Source organism: Rhincodon typus, chromosome 5 (genome assembly GCF_021869965.1).
Source record: "Rhincodon typus isolate 14 chromosome 5, sRhiTyp1.1, whole genome shotgun sequence".
In the NCBI taxonomy this organism is placed as follows: domain Eukaryota; kingdom Metazoa; phylum Chordata; class Chondrichthyes; order Orectolobiformes; family Rhincodontidae; genus Rhincodon; species Rhincodon typus.
In genome coordinates, this window is record NC_063336.1 from 8321115 (window position 1) to 8339277 (window position 18163).

The 18163-nt window shown below is 45.7% G+C and overlaps 1 protein-coding gene across 1 annotated transcript; it reads left to right on the plus strand.

Moving 5' to 3' along the window:
* Positions 1–5394: 5394 nt before the first annotated feature.
* Positions 5395–16109, plus strand: LOC109925115 (left-right determination factor 2-like). Its single transcript, XM_048597385.1, has 4 exons — positions 5395–5787; positions 9544–9787; positions 11380–11616; positions 15479–16109. The coding sequence occupies exons 1-4, from the start codon at positions 5487–5489 to the stop codon at positions 15807–15809; spliced, it is 1113 nt and encodes a 370-aa protein (XP_048453342.1). The 5' UTR covers positions 5395–5486; the 3' UTR covers positions 15810–16109.
* Positions 16110–18163: the final 2054 nt, after the last annotated feature.

The following is an 18163-nucleotide window of genomic DNA, read 5'->3' on the forward strand; positions in this document are numbered from 1 at the left end:
GTTTCGGGGATTTCTGATGAAGGGTCTAGGCCCGAAATGTCAGCCTTCCTGCTCCTCTGATGCTGCTTGGCCTGCTGTGTTCATCCAGCTCTACATCTTGTTATCTCATGTAAATGAGGCACAGTTCCCAGAGCTGAATGGAGACAGCACCTCAAAGAGGACTACAGGATGATACAGCACTATGAAAATTCACTGGGGAGTTCGGAAAAATTATAGAGTCATACAGCATGGAAATAGACCCTTCGGTCTATCCAGCCCATACTGCCATAACCCCTAACAAAACTATTTGCATTTGGCCCATTTCACTCCAAGCCTTTCCTATTCATAAACTTATCCAAATGCCTTTTAAACAGTGTAAATTGTACCCACATCCACCACTTCCTCAGGAAGTTCATTCTACACGTGTCTTTTTTAAATCTTTCTCCTCTCACCTTAAAAATGTGCCTTGAATGGTCTTGAAATCCCTCACCCTAGGGAAAAGACACTTGCCATTCATCTTATTTATACGCCTCATGATTTATAAACCTGTATAAGGTCATCTCTCAACCTCCTACGTTCCAGGGAGAAAAGTCTCAGCCTCTCCTTATAACTCAAACCCCACAATCCCGGCAACATTCTGATTAATCTCTTCTGAACCTTCTCCAGGTTAATAATAATGTCCTGTCTTCTATGGAGCCAGCTCATCCTTGTCTTTGGGGAAGTGGCCAAGCTGAGGGGGGAGGCCAGGGGGAGTGACGTTTGCAGAAGAATTGGAGGATAAGCTCCTGAGCAGAGAGGGCGTTTCATTTCCACTTCACATCAGTCCAGTAGGAATTGCGGACGGTGCAAGTTGTGAAGCAGCTGTTTTTGGAGAGTGGTGAGCTTCCTCACCTCCCAGTAAGCTGGGTTGACCTGGAGGGATGAAGGTGAGATTTACACAAACACTTTCCTCCGAAGGTCGGCTGTTCTAAGGGCGGTGGCTCTGCATCTTAATAGATACGAAGGAAGCTGAGAGTTTGACCTCACTGCTGGAAGGCCGAAGGTGTCGGATATGACTCCTTCCCCCACCAAGAAGCAGCCAGCTTCTCCCTCAAAGCCTTTCTCACATCAAGAGAACACCTCATGGGGGACTTAAGAAGTACAAATATATTCATGAATAAACACGACTTTGGGAGGTGAGCTTGGCCTCACCTCAGTGGATCTCAGGTTTAAGAAATCAAAGTGTGCCAATTGACAAAACGCTTCATTTACTTTTCCTTCCCTCACCTCCTCCCCCTGCCACCCCCCCCATTTCCTTCTGCTCATTACCTGAAGGTGCTTATTCTAAAGAAGGAATCACACAATCAAGAAAGCATATCAAATGTTATCCTTCATTATCCATTCAACTCCTCTTGTTATAATGTGCTGCAGTCATACATGGCAATGAGGAGACCACATCTTGTATAATGTGTACATTATTTAAGGAGGTGGTTGAGAAAAGGTTTACTAGATTGATACTCGGAATAAGTGAGTTGTCTTATGAAGAAGGATTGAATCATAGAATCCCTACAGCGTGGATGCAGGCCATTCGGCCCATCAAGTCCACACCAACCCTCTGAAGACCATCCTACCCAGACCCACCCCCCCTACTCTATCCCTGTAACCCTGCATTTCCCATGGCTAATCTGCACCTTCCTGAACACTATGAGCAATTTAATGTGGCCTATCAACTTAACCTGCACATCTTTGGACTGTGGGAGGAAACCGAAGGAAAACCACGCAGACATGGGGAGAACATGCAAACTCCACACAGACACTTACCTGAGGGTGGAATTGAACCCGGGTCCCTGGCGCTGTGAGGCAGCAGTGCTAAGCACTGAGCCACCATTGCTGTCTAGGGTGAGGAATGGACAGGGTGGGCTTGTTTCCACTGGAGTTTAGAAGAGTGAGGTGCGATTTAGTTGAAGGAGCTGAGTGTTCTTGACCCGGCGGAGGTTGAAAGGATATTTCCTCTTGTGGGTCAGTTCAGAACCGAGGGGACGGGGAACGGGGACATCCTTTCAGCACCAAGTTTAGGAGAAATTCTTTCCATTAGATGGTTCTGCAAATTTGTAGCTCTTTGCCTGAGAGGTTGTTGGGAGTGGGGTCATTGAATATCTTAAAGACAAAGGTGGGTAGATTCTTGTCAGGCCAGGGTTTCGAGGGTATTTGAGGGCGAATGTGGAATTCGAAACACAAGCATGATCTTAGTGAATAGTAGAGCAGGCTCGAAGGGCCGAATGGCCTGCTTCTGCTTCTGTTTTGTATGTTGGTTTATTCTAACCAAGATTCAACTGCTTTCCTACTGGCTGAACATAGACACCTAAACCCAGGCTACTCCTCAGTCGCTTCCTAGCTGAGCTCTGAACATTAATTCCCGATTATCCATCACTTAAATAATCTGTCTAACTTAACTCCTCAAGCCGTCAAAAGCTGAACTGAGATTTGCATGTTGTTTTGCCTTTGAAATTGTACCCCAACCTTTGTCTCGGTGGGTAGCACTATCACCACAAAGAGGAATGTAGATTCAAGTCCCACCCCAAGGAATGGTGCGCACAAGACAGGCCAGCCGTCTCCATTCAGTCCTTGTACTCTTGGAGAAGCTGTTCTCATTCGGATGGGATGCTAAACCTGGGCCCCATTTATCTCTGAGGTAGACACGAGCATTCCCAAAGGATTAATTTAAGGAGAGCAGGGAGGTTCTGCCTCGATTTGCTGGCCAACTCTGAACCCTCAGTTAGCATCCTTATTATATTTAGAAAGTATCCATGGAAAAATGTCACACTGTATTTACACTATTCTACCAGAGGTGGCAGTATTTGCATCATTTACAGGTCTCCCAATTCGTAGACCCATTGAATTCCTACTGTACGGAAACAGGCTGTTCAGCCCATCAACTTCACACTACTCCTCTCTACAGCATCCTACCCAGATCCACCTGCCTATCCCATCCCTGTAACCCTGCATTTCCCATGGCTAACCCAACTAGCGTGCACATCCCTGAACACTTTGGGCAATTTAGTATGGCCAATCTGCCTAACCTGCACATCTTTGGACTGTGGGAGGAAACCGGAGCACCCAAAAGAAACCCACGCAGACACGGGAAGAATGTGCAAACTCCACACAGACAGTCGCCCGATGGTGGAATCGAACTTGGGTCCCTAGCAACTGGAATTCCGCAACTGATACTGTAGACAATTATCTGTCCTCCAACTAGCTGCCTTGTAAACTTTGTAAACAGACTTAAATTTTAAAACTAATATCAACTAGAAGTATGTTAATCGCACATGTGTGGCAGCCCATAATATAGATATACATAAGGAGATAAGGCAGAAAGCTTGTTCAAAGAGGTAGGTTTTAAGGAGCTAGTAAGAGCTGCAGATGCTGGAGCCAGAGACAATACAGTGTGGAGCTGGAGGAACACAGCAGCTCAGGTAGCATTAGAGGAAGAGGAAAGTTGATGTTTCGGGTCAGGATCCTTCTTCAGAAGTCGCCTCCTCCCTTAATTCCTTCAGTTAAAAACAAATCTATTAGAGTCATGGAGGTTTACAGCATGGAAACAGGTCGTTTGGTCCAAGCTGCCCTATGTGTCTTTTTCTCTCTTTTTTTAATGTGTTTATCGACTGAGCACCCATTGAGAATTCCTGAATGAGTTAACATAAACCATGAGGCAGTATAGTTTGTTTCAACATAATTAATTTCAAATTATTTCTTCTTACCCTGCAGCTAGGATTTCTTTCAATTTGCAACAATCATCCTCTCATAGCTTCCCAAATAATATTTCTGTTGGAGTCTCGTTAGTCACAAATCTGTTCTATTTTAGGCATGTCACTACCAACACCGGTCTCATCCTTACCCTGGTAATTGACTTTTAGAAGGGGACAGATAGATTGTGGTCACAAGGACAAACTGTGTCCTGACTCCACCCTTTTCCAAATTGGGGATTGGTTGGGTGAAGGGTGGGTCCATTGATGTTGGGTTGCCATTTCACACCCTCCTGGCTCTCAAGTGAGTCCACTCTGGCCTGCGGAAATACTACTTCTCGTTATCTTTTTAATCAGGCCTCAAGAGGTTGGGTATTTGAAGTTCCCAATCCTAAATAAGTACCAAGTCCGTACTCATCCATCGCTTTTGTGTCTGTTGGCCTACACTGGCTCTTGGTCTGGCAGAATTTTTAACTTCTGATCCCTCATCCTCAAATCCTTCCATGATCTCAACACTCCCGATCCTTGTAATATCTGCCCTCTTACATCCATCCCACACTGCTTCCATCGCCTCTAGCCTCCAAAATATTGGTGCTCCTCCTGTTCTGGCCTCTTGAGCATCACTGAGTTTGGTCCCTTCAACCTTGAGGGGATGTGCCTTCTGTCCTTTAGGTCCTGCTCTCTGGAGTTCCCTCCCTACAGCTCTCCAACTTTCTAATCCTCCTGTCCTCCAGTAAGATGCTTACCTTAAAACTTAGCTTTCGGTTATCTACCCCTAATTTCTCATGAGGTGAGGTGATGTCATGGCAATTTATTTTTATGATAACATGTGTAGAGCTGGATGAACACAGCAGGCCAAGTAGCATCAGAGGAGCAGGAAAGCTGACATTTCAGGCCTAGACCCTTCTTCAGAAAATCTACACTCTACACCTTGTTATCTCAGATTCTCCACCATCTGCAGTTCCTACTATCTCTGAAGCAATTTAGTTTTGTGTCTGATTTACACCCTTGTTAAAGGGCCCTGGGGGAGTGATTCACCATGTTAGAGGCGCTCTATTAATATGGGTTGTTGTTGGCTTGGCATACTGCCTTCCAGCGACGCACAATCTGGGCAAGTCCACAGTCAGCAAAGAGCCTCCTACGCAACCTATTGCCCCACGACAAAAAGCATCTGCTGAGGGAGAAACAGAGGAAGCGATTCAGGTCAATGACTATCTACCAGCCCCAATTCTTAGTATCATTTCAGATAGCACCAGCATTTTTACCCTTGCTGCAGACTCACCATGGCCTGTTTAATAACAGACAGAAACAGAGAAAAGTCAACTCAATGGAGAATGATTGCTTTTGAAAAAAAGCTTTAAAAACCATTGGGGGCATTTAAAAAATAAATCTGTTTGAGGTTTCAGCCTTGTTAATCTTCAGTGAGAATTCGAAAGAGGCATGTGATTAAGTTAATACTGGAGGATTTCCACAGAGAAGGTGAGAACTGTCAATCATTGGGTTTTAAGTGGGGAGTGTCGCGATGTTAAGTCTCCTGCCTCTTTGATGTCCCAGAGCCTCCTTTCAGTTTTTGTGTATCCACTGCTGTCTGGAATAGAGAGCACTGCCCTTTAAAAGCCAGTGCATTCAGCACTCAGGCAGACAGTGTTTTAATCCAAAACACTTGAGTTTGTGCTTCTCAGGAGCTGCGCCAGATCAGCCTAAGAGGTGGGGCGAGTCCCTCTCTCTCTCCTTCTGTCTACTCCTGGGAGAGTTTAAAGGAAAGTCGCGCTCAGTTAGAATAGAATGGTCAACAGCTGGATGATGTTATCCTTTGGAATCCTCTTCGGCTGTGTCCTGTGGTCAGCGCTGGCTGATGGGGTCCACCAATACCATCATGTTGAGGAGGTCAAGGCTGCTATGCTCAGGAAACTGGCACTGACCGAGGCTCCACACCTCATCAAGAGAGACCTAGAGAACGCAGTGGTGCCAGCTCGTGTGAGGAACAAATACGTCTCCATGCTGAAGCTCTACAAGGACAAGGAGAGGAAGAGGAGAGCCCTGCCCAGCTTGGCTGGCATCTTACGGGGAGTGCCAGGAAATTCCGGTAAATTAACTCTTGTCTCTAATTATTATCTTGTGGGTGCACGTGTTAGACACAAAACGCTGCTCTTGTATTGTCCCTTCCAGCAGGTCCTGGGGAGTTATACAAATAATAAAGCGTATTTTCTTTTCTTAAGAATTGCAGGGAACACAGCAGCAAACTGTGCACAGCAAGATCCAACAGCTGCAAATGACTAGTATCCTTGAAGTTGGGTGAAGTGTAAAAGAGCAGGAATACTGGGGAGAACGATCTTGCCAGGCCCCTGTGGGATCTTTCTACTCCCAGAAAGTAGACAGCGCCTCGGTTTCAACAGCTCGTCTGAAAAACAGCATCTCCTGTCAGTGCAGCACTACCCCTGTATTGCACCTTCAAATCAGCAGAGCGAGATTTCAACCCCTATCCAAAGCTAATGTGTGTACTCTTGGGGAGGGAAGTGCTGAAATTTGCAGCCTTAGGTAAAGGAGCTAAGCAGCACAGAACAGAGGCCGTTTACTTTTACCATGACCTTGTGTGTGTTACAGCTCTCCAGCTGAAATATCTAATCCAATTTCCTGTAACCTTTTAAAATAATTTTCTCCAAGGTTGTCCTTTCTAATTCAATGTCCTGACTTGATTAAAATGTCACTTGCAGGAACAGGTTCACATCTTAACATTAAAATGTATTTTGCCCCATCATATGCTCCTTGTGATAATTCTAGAATCACCTGTATTGATTGATTGGGTTGATTTTATTGTCACGTGCCCTGAAATGCAGTGAAAAGCTTTGTTTATGAGCAGTACAGGTAGATCACAGCAAGCAAAGGATATACAGATCAAAAGACTTAGAGGCATACAGTTTACATTGCAGATTACATGATTTGAGACTAGAAAGGTCATTTTTCTGAAGGGTCTAGGCCTGAAACGTCAGCTTTCCTGCTCCTCTGATGCTGCTTGGCCTGCTGTGTTCATCCAGTTCTACACCTTGTTATCTCTGTGTTCAGGCTTTTGTATCTTCTGCCTGATGGAAGAGGTTGTAGGAGGTACCTAACAATGAGGTTTCATTTTTATTGTGTGATCCACCCATTCTGATCAAATTGTCCAAACAAATTGTCAACTCACACATAAGGATGAAGGATGCCTGCTCTGGTCAAGGGAGAGTTGGCTCATGTGGGGCAGGGAAGCTGTGTGGAATTTGCCTGCTGTTCTACCCCACTCATAGCCTAGGCATTACAAAGTTTATTTTCTTGTCAGTTGTTGTTGCCTTGTGTAAATCTAATCAATTACTAATAAACGGGTCCCACACACCCAGCCTCAGCCTTGTCTGAAAAGGCTTTACAATTATAGCTGCAAATTGTTTAGTGATTCACACAGGCTGACCGCATTACAAAGACTTCAGCCAGATTTTGCACTGTCTGGGAATGCACAGTAAATTCCCAGAATTTAACATGATGAACTCTGGGGACAAGAAGCTGGAACAATAAAAGCCAGAAACAAGATTATGCACTGCCTGTCTCTTTTTCCACATAACAGAAGGAAACCACTGGGCCCATCAAGCCTGTGCACGCTCTTGAGACGAAATATCCAATTTGTCCCACTCCCCATAAGTCCTGCAAGTTGTTGCTCCACAAACTGATTCACCAAATCAGAGATAGTAGGAACTGCAGATGCTGGAGAATCCGAGACAACAAGGTGCAGGGCTGGATGAACACAGCAGGCCAAGCAGCATTTTCTCACCAAATCAGGGCAGGACTTATCCACTTACTGGTAAGGTCCTGGGAAGTGTTACTGAACAAAGAGACCTTGGATTGCTAGTTCAAAATTCCTTCATAGTCGAGTCCCAGGTAGATATGATAGTGAAGAAGGTGTTTGGTATGCTTGCGTTTATTGGTCAGTGCATTGAGTATAGGAGTTGGGAGGTCATGTTGCGGCTGTAAAGTATACTGGTTAGGTCACTTTTGGAATACCGTGTTCAGTTCTGGTCTCCCTGCTATAGGGAGGATGTTGCTAAACTTGAAAGGATGCAGAAAAGATTTACAAGGATGTTGCCAGGGTTGGAAGATTTGAGTTATAGGGAGAGGCTGAATAGGCTGGAGCTATTTTCCCTGGAGCGTCAGAGGCTGAGGGGTGACCTTATAGAGGTTTATAAAATTATAAGGGGCATGGATAATGTAAATAGACAGGTCTTTTCCCCAGGGTAGGGGAATCCAAAACTAGAGGGCATATTTTTAAGGTGAGAGGGGAAAGATTTAAAAGGGACCTAAGGGCAACTTTTTCACACAGAGGGTGGTGTGTGTGTGGAATGAGCTGCCAGAGGAAGTGGTGGAGGCTGGTACAATTACAACATGTAAAGGCATCTGGATGGGAACATGAATAGGAAGGGTTTAGAGGGATATGGGCCAAATGCTGGCAAAGGGGACTAGATTTAGCTAGGATATCGGGTCAGCATGGGCGAGTTGGACTGAAGGGTCTGTATTGCGCTGTATGTCTCTATGATTCATAGAAAGTTGTATTTGAATTTGCTTCCACCACTTTTTCAAACATGCAATCCCGATTGTAACAATTTGCTGAGTAAGAAAATTCTGTTTTTTTTAATTCATTCATGGGATGTGCTATCCCTGGCTGGGCCAGCATTTATTGTCCATCCCTAATTGCCCCATGAGAAGGTGATAGTGAGCTGCCTTCTTTAATTGCTACAGTCCATGTGCCGTGGATAGACCCGTAATATTGTCAGGGAGGGAATTCCAGGATTTCAATGACACTGAAGGGACACTGATATTTTTCTAAGTCAGGATGGTGTGTAGCTTGGAGGGGAACTTACAGGTAGTGCTGTCCCCATCTACGTGCTACCCTGTCCATCTAGATGGACGTGATTGTGGATTAGTTTATGAGGCACTCACTGGGGATCTTTAATTAGTCTCTGTATCCAACCATCACTGCTTCATGAAGAACACTGTCAGTTTCTCAACACAACCCTCGACAGTATCGTTCTGTAAAACTTTTCCAGTGACCAGTTGGGATTCCAGCTGTGACCCAGCCCATGTTTTATAAAACTCCAGCCTTGAGTTGCTTTTGTAGTCTGTGCCTTTCTGTTGATAAAACCATGAATCATAGAATTCCTACAGTACGGAGAAAGGCCATTTGGTCCATCGAGTCTGCACCAACCCTCTGAAGAGCATCCCACCCAGACGATTTCTCTATAAACCCATATTTCCTATGGCTATTCCACCTAGCCTGTACATCCCTGCACACTATGGGCAATTTAGCATGACCCACCCACCTAACCTGTAAATCTTTATACTGTGGGAGGAAGCTAGAGCACCCGGATGAAACTCACACAGACACTGGAAGAACTCCACACACTGTGCAAACTCCACACAGACCTCTACACAGGTCCCTGGTGCTGTGAGGTGGCAGTACTAACCACTGTGCCACCTAAATCCTATTTTCTTTGTCTTTGTACTGCCTTCTCAGCTTGTCCTTCCTCCTTCAGTGGTTAGTGAATATGTTCCCAACCCCGGGTCACTCTGTTCCTCACTCACTTTTCAAATTGTATCACATCATTATAAACAAGTTGCGAGAGTTGTGAAAGCCGAGACTGATAAGATTTATTGTTGGGCAAGGGTTACAGATTGGATAGATGGAGAGCAGATTCAGATCAGTCACGGGTTGGGATATGATGGGGATGGTAGAATTAGCCTGAGGGGGCTGAATGGCCTACTCCTGTTGTTTTGATATCTCCTCGTTCCTTGCTTCATGTTGCTGTGCTCTTTGCCTGTCCAGATACGAGAGGAGACATACTCTATTCGGACCCTGCCAGGCAGACGCTGGTCTTCGATATGAAGGGGCTGATCCCTGAAAACAGCGAGGTGACCATGGCAGAGCTCAAGCTCTTCAAGAAAAGCGTTCACAAAGGAGAGCTCCCTCCCAGGAGGCACAGTCGGCCAGTCAACAACGCCAGGGTCAGTGTGCACTGGGTCAAGACTCTGCCTGATGGCAGCAACAGGACCTCACTCATCGACTCTAGGTGAAAAAAACACTCAATTCTTAACATTCCTCCTTCTCTTCCACTTGTCTGCTCCATTATTACTTGGCTAACACTTCCCACCCCTTTGGAGAGGCCATTGTAGGGCAGGCTTAGAGTGGTGACCACTGAAGCATCACAGAACCCCTACAGTGTGGGAGCAGGCCATTTGGTTCATCAAGTCTACACTGACCCTCCAAAGAACATTCCAACCACATCCTCCTAGCCCAGCATTTCCCATGGCTAATCCACCTAGTCTGCACGTTATGGGTAATTTAGCATGGCCAATCCACCTAGCCTGCACATCTTTGGACTGTGGGAGGAAACCCCACACAGACACAGGGAGAATGTGCAAACTCTGCACAGACAGCCGCCCGAGGGTGGAATCGAACCCGGGCCCCTGTCGCTGTGAGGCAGCAGCGCTAACCACTGAGCTGCCGTGTCACAGCTGAGGGTTGTGGAAAGAAGCGCGCAGAAAAAGGACCAAGGTCCATCCAGATCACGCTTTAACACCCTAATATTCACACCACCCAACAATAATGGAATTGCTGATGAGACAGAGAGATTAATCTCATTTATCTGGTAATCTAGAACAGATCTGGACATGAGGTGAGGAATTCTTCCAGTAACGAGGAGATTTGAGAAACGTGCCTAAAGTCACAAGTACCTCCAAGCCCTGTAAACATTACACACGTTCAATGTTCAAATTATGCATGTACTGTCTTTTGCAAATGTTATAATCTGGAAGAAATGTCATCTCATTCACATTGGAATGAATCAAAACTAGTTAACTGATAAGGCTGAGGATGAAACAGGAGAAATAGGTGCTGGTGTGAAACATAAACACTGACATTAGAACATAAGATCTAGGAGCAGGATAGGCCATTCAGCCCCTAGAGCCTGCTCTGCCATTTGGTATAATCATGGCTGATCTCATCTCAGCCTCAATGCTACTTTTCTAACTGCTCTCCATAACCCTTCAATGTATTACTAAATAAAAATCTGTCTGTCTCCTTCTGAAATTTACTCAATGTCTCGGCATCCACTGCACCCTGGGGGAGTGAGTTCTACAGATTCATGACCCTTTTAGAGAAGTAATTCCTCCTCATCCCTGTACTGTATCTGCCACTCTTTAGCCTAAAGCTATGAGCTCTCATTCTAGATTGCACCACAAGGTGAAACGTCCTCTCTATGTCTAATTTGTCGATCCCCTTTAGCATCTCAATTAGATCTCCACTCATTCTTCTAAACTCTAGTGAGAAAAGTCCTAAACTGCTCACTCTGTCCTCATAAGACAAACCTTTCATCTCTCATCGGTTCAACTGAATGAATCGTTTGGCTCAGTATGAGGCTGTTTGGCCCATTGAGTCTGTGGTAGCTCGATGAGCGAGTTATCCAGTGAATAGCCTGCTCAGTGCTGTAAATTCTACGTAAACACGTCCACCATCTCCACTGAGACCAAATTTCAGAGATGGATAAATGGCTCCCGAATGTGCCATTCCTGCAGATTTAGTTTGGATTTAGGTCCCATTGAAGTGCTAGCTTCTAAATGCGAATGTAATGCAATAACACAGTTCTCTCCCCCACTGTGACAGGCTGGTCCCCATTCTCGACTTTGGCTGGAAAATGTTCGATGTCACCCAGGCTGTACACTACTGGCAGAATACCAAAGAGATTGCAATGTACTTAGAGGTCTGGATTGAAGCTGAGCGACCGGGGAGGCACGCGGCTGAGCTGGCCAGGTTCGTCTCCTTCACCTCCCAGGATCCTGCTGACCAGGAGCTGGCAAAGCCTGAGCTGGTCCTCTACACCCTCAACTTCAGCGAGTACGGGTATGTCTCCCTTTGCGTCCTTGTTCCCTCATCTGCGTTCAGAGTTTAAAGCCCTGTTGCGGTTACCGCGTGGGGGCGTGTGGGTTATACAGTGATAAAATTATACAGCACAGAAACAGACCCTTCGGTCCAACTCCATCCTGCTGACCAACATCCTCAATGAATCTAGTCCCATTTGGTCCATATCCTTCTAAACCTTTCCCCTTCATGTAGCCATCCAGATGCCTTCTAAATGTTGTAACTGTACCAGCCTCCACCACATCCTCTGGCAGCTCATTCCATACACGCACCACCCTCTGCATGAAAAAGTTGTCCCTCAGGTCCCTTTTGAGTCTTCCTCCTCTCACCTTAAACCTGTGCCCTCTAGCTTTGGACTCCCCTACCCTGGGGAAAAGACCTTGGCTATTCACTCTATCCGTGCCCCTCATAATTTTATAAACCTGTATAAGGTCACCCCTCAGCCTCTGACACTCCAGGGAAAATAGCCCCAGCCTATTCAGCCTCTCCCTGTAGCTCAAACCCTCCAACCCTGGCAACATTCTTGTAAATCTTTTCTGCACCGTTTCTAGTTTCACAGCATCTTTCCTATAGCAGGGAGACCAGAATTGAAGGCAGTATTCCAGAAGTGGACTAACCAATGTCCTGCACAGCCACATGACCTCCCAACTCCTGTAATCAATGCACTGACCAATAAAGGCAAGTGTACCAAATGCCTTCTTCACTACCCTGTCTACCTGCGACTCCACTTTCAAGGAACTTTTGTCCCTCCACCCCTAGTTCTCTACGTTCAGCAACACTCCCCAGGACCTTACCATGAGGTGTATAAGGCCTGCCCTGATTTGCTTTTTCAAAATGCTGCACCTCACATTTATCTAAATTAAACTCCATCTGCCACTCCTCGGCCCTTCTGATCAAGGCCCTGTTGTAATCTGAGATAACCTTTACTCTCCACTACACTGGCAGTTTTGAAGTCATCGCTTGACCTCCCGCCATGGTGTCAGCTCCCTCCCTATATCCCCAACAGCCAATTGGAAACGGGATGAATTCATGTCTCTGACTGGGTCCATCTTCACTCTTTGTGAAATAATCTTTCCCCATCTGCATGGTGGCACTGCTGCGTCACAGCACCAGAGACCTGGGTTCAATTCCAGCCTCGGCGACTGTCTATGTGACGTTTGTACATTCTCCCCGTGTCTGCGCGGGTTTCCTCTGGGTGCTCCGGTTTCCTCCCACAGTCAAAAGATGTACAGGCTAGGTGGATTAGCCATGGGAAATGCAGGTTACAGGGATTGTGGGGGGTGCGCAGGGTGGTTTGGATGGGATGCTCTTCGAAGAGTAAGTGTGGATTCGGTGGGCCAAATGGCCTGCTTCTACATTGTAGGGATTCTATGACAGTGGAAAGGACACTGATTTTTGGGAATGCCCCATTTGTTTCTCCCTTGGTTTAATCACAGCATAGCCCTTGAGATCAGTTTGTAATTCCACTAGGCTCCAGGTCAAACCTGGAGGATTGGCAAATGGGATGTTGGCCTTTATTTCAAGAAGTGGTGGAGGCTGGTACAATTACAACATTTAGAAGGCATCTGGATGGCTACATGAAGGGGAAAAGTTTAGAAGGATATGGGCCAAATGCTGGCAAATGGGACTAGATTCATTTAGGAAAGCTGGTCAGCAGGAAGGAATTGGACCCAATGGTCTGTTTCTGTGCTGTATAATTTTATGACTCTATAACAGTAGGGAAGTCTTGCTAAAATTATAGAAGGCCCTAGTCAGGCTACAGCTTGAATACTGTGAAGAGTTTTGAGCCCCTTATCTAAGGAATGAAATGCTGGCATTGGAGGCAGTCCAGAGATGGGTCACGAGGCCAATACTAGATATGGAGGGACTGTCTCATAGATGAATATGTTGAACCTCTATTCATTGGAATGTAGAAGAATGAGAGTTGACTTTATTGAAATGTATAATATTCTTCGGAGAACTGTCAGGGTGGATGTGGCAAGATTGTTTCCCCTTATGAAAAAGTCTGGGACCAGAGACAATAATCACTGAATATGGGGTCGCACACCTAAGACAGAGATGAGGAGGAATTTCTTCTCTTAGAGGGAGGTGAATCTGTGGAATTATTTTCCGCAGAGAGCTGTGGAGGTACGGCGATTAAATATGTTCAAGGCTGAGATAGATTTTTAATCAGTAAAGGAATCAAGGGTTAGAGGGAAAAGGCAGGAAAGTGGAGAAGAGGATTGTCAGATCAGCCACGGGGTGGGTCCAGGTGGGATGCTGTTCAGAGGGTTGATGAGGACTCGATGTACGGATTCTGTGATCCCACTGAATGGTGGAGCAGACTCGATGGGCTGAATGGCTTACTTCTGTTCCTTGTATTATAGTGTCTGAGTGTATACGTGCGTGTGTGTGAAAATCCTAGTGAGCAGACACTAGTCAACAAGTCAAGTTTGAATAACAATGATGACACCAGTGTACAGGTTAATATTAGTGTACAGGCTAATATTAGTATACAGTTTAATATTAGTCTATGGGTTAATATTAGTATACAGGTTAGTATTAGTGTACAGGCTAATATTAGTATACAGTTTAATATTAGTCTATGGGTTAATATTAGTATACAGGTTAATATTAGTGTACAGATTAATATTAGTGTACAGGTTAATATTAGTTTGCAGGTTAATATTTGTGTGCAGGTTAATATTAGTCTATGGGTTAATATTAGTATACAGTTTAATATTAGTGTACAAGTTAACGTTGGTGTGCAGATTAATGTTAGTGTGTAGGTTAATATTAGTGTATGGGTTAATGTTAGCCTGCAGGTACGTGTGTGATTACTGTTTGTGTCTATGAGTATGAAGTCTACAGATATTAGTGTGCAAGCTCTGAGCATAATTGTGTTTCACACACACGTTGAGAACAGCAGGACAGGGGTTTCTGACAAGTATGGAGCTGAAAGACACATTGCTCAGAAATATGTCACGCTGACCCAGATTTCACTGTGTGCCTTCTCCCGTAGCAAATTTGGCATGAAATAAATCTGGGAGCTCTCAGTTACACTCTCGCCTGGAACGTTACACTGCAGTATGGTGTTGGGGCTGGGGGTGGGGGGTGGGCGGTGGATAGTGAGGTGCAGGGGCAAGAGACACAGAATAAAGGGCATGGGGATCAGGAATGGGAATGAGGGACCTTCGGGGCAAGGGTGTTGAACAGCACTGGTTGGAATCATTTCCTTAACAGTATTTACAGGGGAGCAATTGGTCTAAATATTTGTGCCGTGTATGGCGCTGGGAGAGAGAATCATTTCACTTTCCATTGTGTGTTGGACCACTGGTGGAAGGTCAGTGTTGTTGTTACATCAGTAACTGGTGGAATCCAGAAATGGTGTGCGTAAGTCTCCCCTGGTTCAATAGAAGTAATCTGTGGAAATTGTCATAAGGACTAACCTGGTTCATGAATTTCCTTCAGCAAAGGAAACTTGTCATCTTTATCCCCTCCCCCATCTAGTATCAACAAATGACAGCTATTGTCTGGCCTCCAATATGGCCTAAGCAAGTTTAATATATTGATTAATCCACTGAGTTGCCAAGTGCAGTTGGAAATGGGCTTTAAGTAGGGGCCTTGCAGGGAATGTCCACATCCCATGTATAATTCATAAAACGTAGGATCAGGCCATTCAGTGATCAAGCCTACTCTGCCATTCAATGAGATGCTATATGAAAATAAGTGTGAAAATGTGCAACCAGCGTTCTTGCTGTGAACTGCCACTAAACGTGACATCGCTGTTCAAGTCACCCTGTTGTAAAATTACTGACTACTTTTTTTTTAACAAACCTACTCATTTCCTTTTCTTTATTTGTAGAGCTGCCGGGGACTGCAGTGGGAGCCGGACCCGAAGAAGTGGATCCTGCTGCAGGCAGGAATACTTCATCAACTTCAGGGAGCTGGCCTGGACGCAGTACTGGATCATCGAGCCCCCTGGTTACCAGGCCTTCCACTGTGTGGGCAGTTGCAAGCAGCCACAGTGGCCCTTTGACTATGGAGAGAGGAGCTGCGCAGCGGTGGAGAGTGCCTCCCTGCCTGTGATGTACCTGGTGAAGAAAGGGGACTACACAGAGATCGAAGTGGCTGAATTCCCCAACATGATCACTGAGAAGTGTGGCTGCACTATGGACAATATCTCAATGATATAACTTGGACCCCTGTGGGGCAACAGGGGCGCTGTGATTTTGCTCATGTCCTTTTCCTTGGTTCCCCCATTCCATGAAGGCATTGCGGCCTATGTTTCCATGGTTACCCACACTCCTGTTGCCAGCTTGCAGTGTCTGGAGTCATACGTAGGCCCAGACCTGGTGTCACATGTAGGCTCAGAGCTGGAGTCGAGTGTAAGCTCAGACCTGGAGTCACATGTAGGCCCAAACCTGGAGTCATGCATAGACCAAGACCTGGAGCCACATGTAGGCCCAGACCTGGAGCCACGTGTAGGCCCAGACATGGAATCACGTGTAGGCCCAGACATGGAATCACGTGTAGGCCCAGATGAGTCACGTGTAGGCCCAAACCTGGAGTCACGTGTATGCCCAGACCTGGAATCATGTGTAGGCCCAGACCTGGAGTCACGTGTAGGCCCAGACCTGGAGTCACGTGTAGGCCCAAACCTGGAATCATGTGTGGGCCCAAACCTGGAGCCACATATAGGCCCAAACCTGGAGTCATATGTAGGCCCAGACCCGGAATCACGACAAGCAAGCATTCTTTCCGACACGTTGGGCTCTTAAATCCAACAGTTTGACAGTCACTTTTACTGAAAATTGGCAGTGGCTTTTACTGAAAGCAATCAGGCATTACTCATGATGCCCTTATGTATTTATGTATATATCCCAGATTTAAATTCTCAATCTGCCACATTGGGAGCTGAACTCTCTTTTATCTGGATCCTTTATCCAGTAGCAGAACCACCGCATAGACCAGCCTCATGACACTGCTGCCACCCCTGTTATCAGGACTGGCAGTAAGGCAGCACTGGGTGATATGTCTCCCTTCTAACATACATTCGCCATTCGATCAGAGAGCAACCAGAACATTAAAGAAGCACTTAAACCATATCAGGATCATTCAAAAGAAGTATCTTTTGTCACTTGGGAAGGAGTTGAGAGGGGAAAGGAGGGAGGCAGTGACCTTTCTGAGGGTTATGTGGGTCATATATCACAGATCCTGTGCCCCTTCCTTCTTCCTCCTGGGGACAATGAAGCGGAAGAATTGGACAATGTGGACCCAGAGCTTTGAGACTGTGACCTGTCAGTAAGACTGTATGAAAGCTAGGGATTCCACAGTGATGTTTATCAGAGAGGAGATTCTGCTGCCTTGTGATGGGAAATGTTCCCAGTGTATTGAATCACACCTATTGGTCATTGTGGCTGTATCTAGATTCCAAAGCATGTATGATATTTGTAAATAAAAAATGAAATAAAACTATATATTGAAATAATCCCAGTGGGGAGTGTGGTACCGCTCTTTATCCTTCTCTTGGCTGCTTTTATCCTCAACGTAATTGTGGGTTCAAGTCCTATCCCAGGGACCTCCGCGCCAAATGCAATGCAGTACCGAGGGAGTCAAAAGGGTTGGAAGCAGATCCGACAGTCATCTTCAAAAGTGAATTAGATAATTTCTGGAAAATGTAAGATTTGCACAAATGGACCTTTCTGTTCAACCAGTCAATGGTGACCAGGTTTCCCAAACTAAACTAGTCCCACTTGCCTGTGTTTGGCCACATCATTCTTAACTCTTCCTTTTCATGTACCTAACCAGATGCCTTTTAAATGTTGTAAGTGTATCTGCATCTACCACTTCCTCTGGCATTTCATTCCAAACACGCACCACTCTCTGTGTGCCTTTTAAATTTTCTCCCCTCATCTTAAACCTATCCCCTCTAGCTTTGAACTCCTGTGCCCCAGGAAAAAGACGTTTGCTATTTACCTTATTATGCCCCTCATAATTATATAAACCTCCTCAACCTCCAGGGAAACAAATCCCAGTTTATCCAGCCTCTCCCTATAACTCAAACCCTCCAGTCCTGGTAACATCCTTGTAAATCTTTTCTGCACCCTTTCCAGTTCAATGCATCCTTCCTGTAGCTGGGCGACCAGAATTGTATGCAGTTTTCCAAAAGTGTCCTTACCAATGTCCTATACAGCCGCAACATGGAGCCCCAATTCTATACTCAATGCTGTGACCGATAAAGGCATGCATTAGGAAAATGAGATAAAAGTCTGAAGAGTTTTCCAGAGCAAATCTTAAAATTTAGGGTCAAGGCAACTGAAAACATGGACTCCAATAGTGAAATGATTAAAATCGAGGATGTTCAGGAAGTAAAAATCCGAGCTAGGGAGGAGTGTGGATCTTGAGGGGATTACAGGGATAGGGAGGGGTGTGGGTCTGGAGGGAATTAGTGAGATAGGGAGGGGTGTGGGACTGGAGGGGATTACAGGGATAGGGAGGGGTGTGGGTCTGGAAGGGATTACAGGGATAGGGAGGAGTGTGGGTCTGG

Excerpts from the sequence above, each read along its gene's own strand:
- LOC109925115 (XM_048597385.1), top strand. The coding sequence starts at position 5,487 with ATGGTCAACAGCTGGATGATGTTATCCTTTGGAATCCTCTTCGGCTGT. Across the intron at positions 5,788-9,543 it reads GGGAGTGCCAGGAAATTCCG|ATACGAGAGGAGACATACTC; the intron begins GTAAATTAACTC and ends TTGCCTGTCCAG. Across the intron at positions 11,617-15,478 it reads CTCAACTTCAGCGAGTACGG|AGCTGCCGGGGACTGCAGTG; the intron begins GTATGTCTCCCT and ends CTTTATTTGTAG.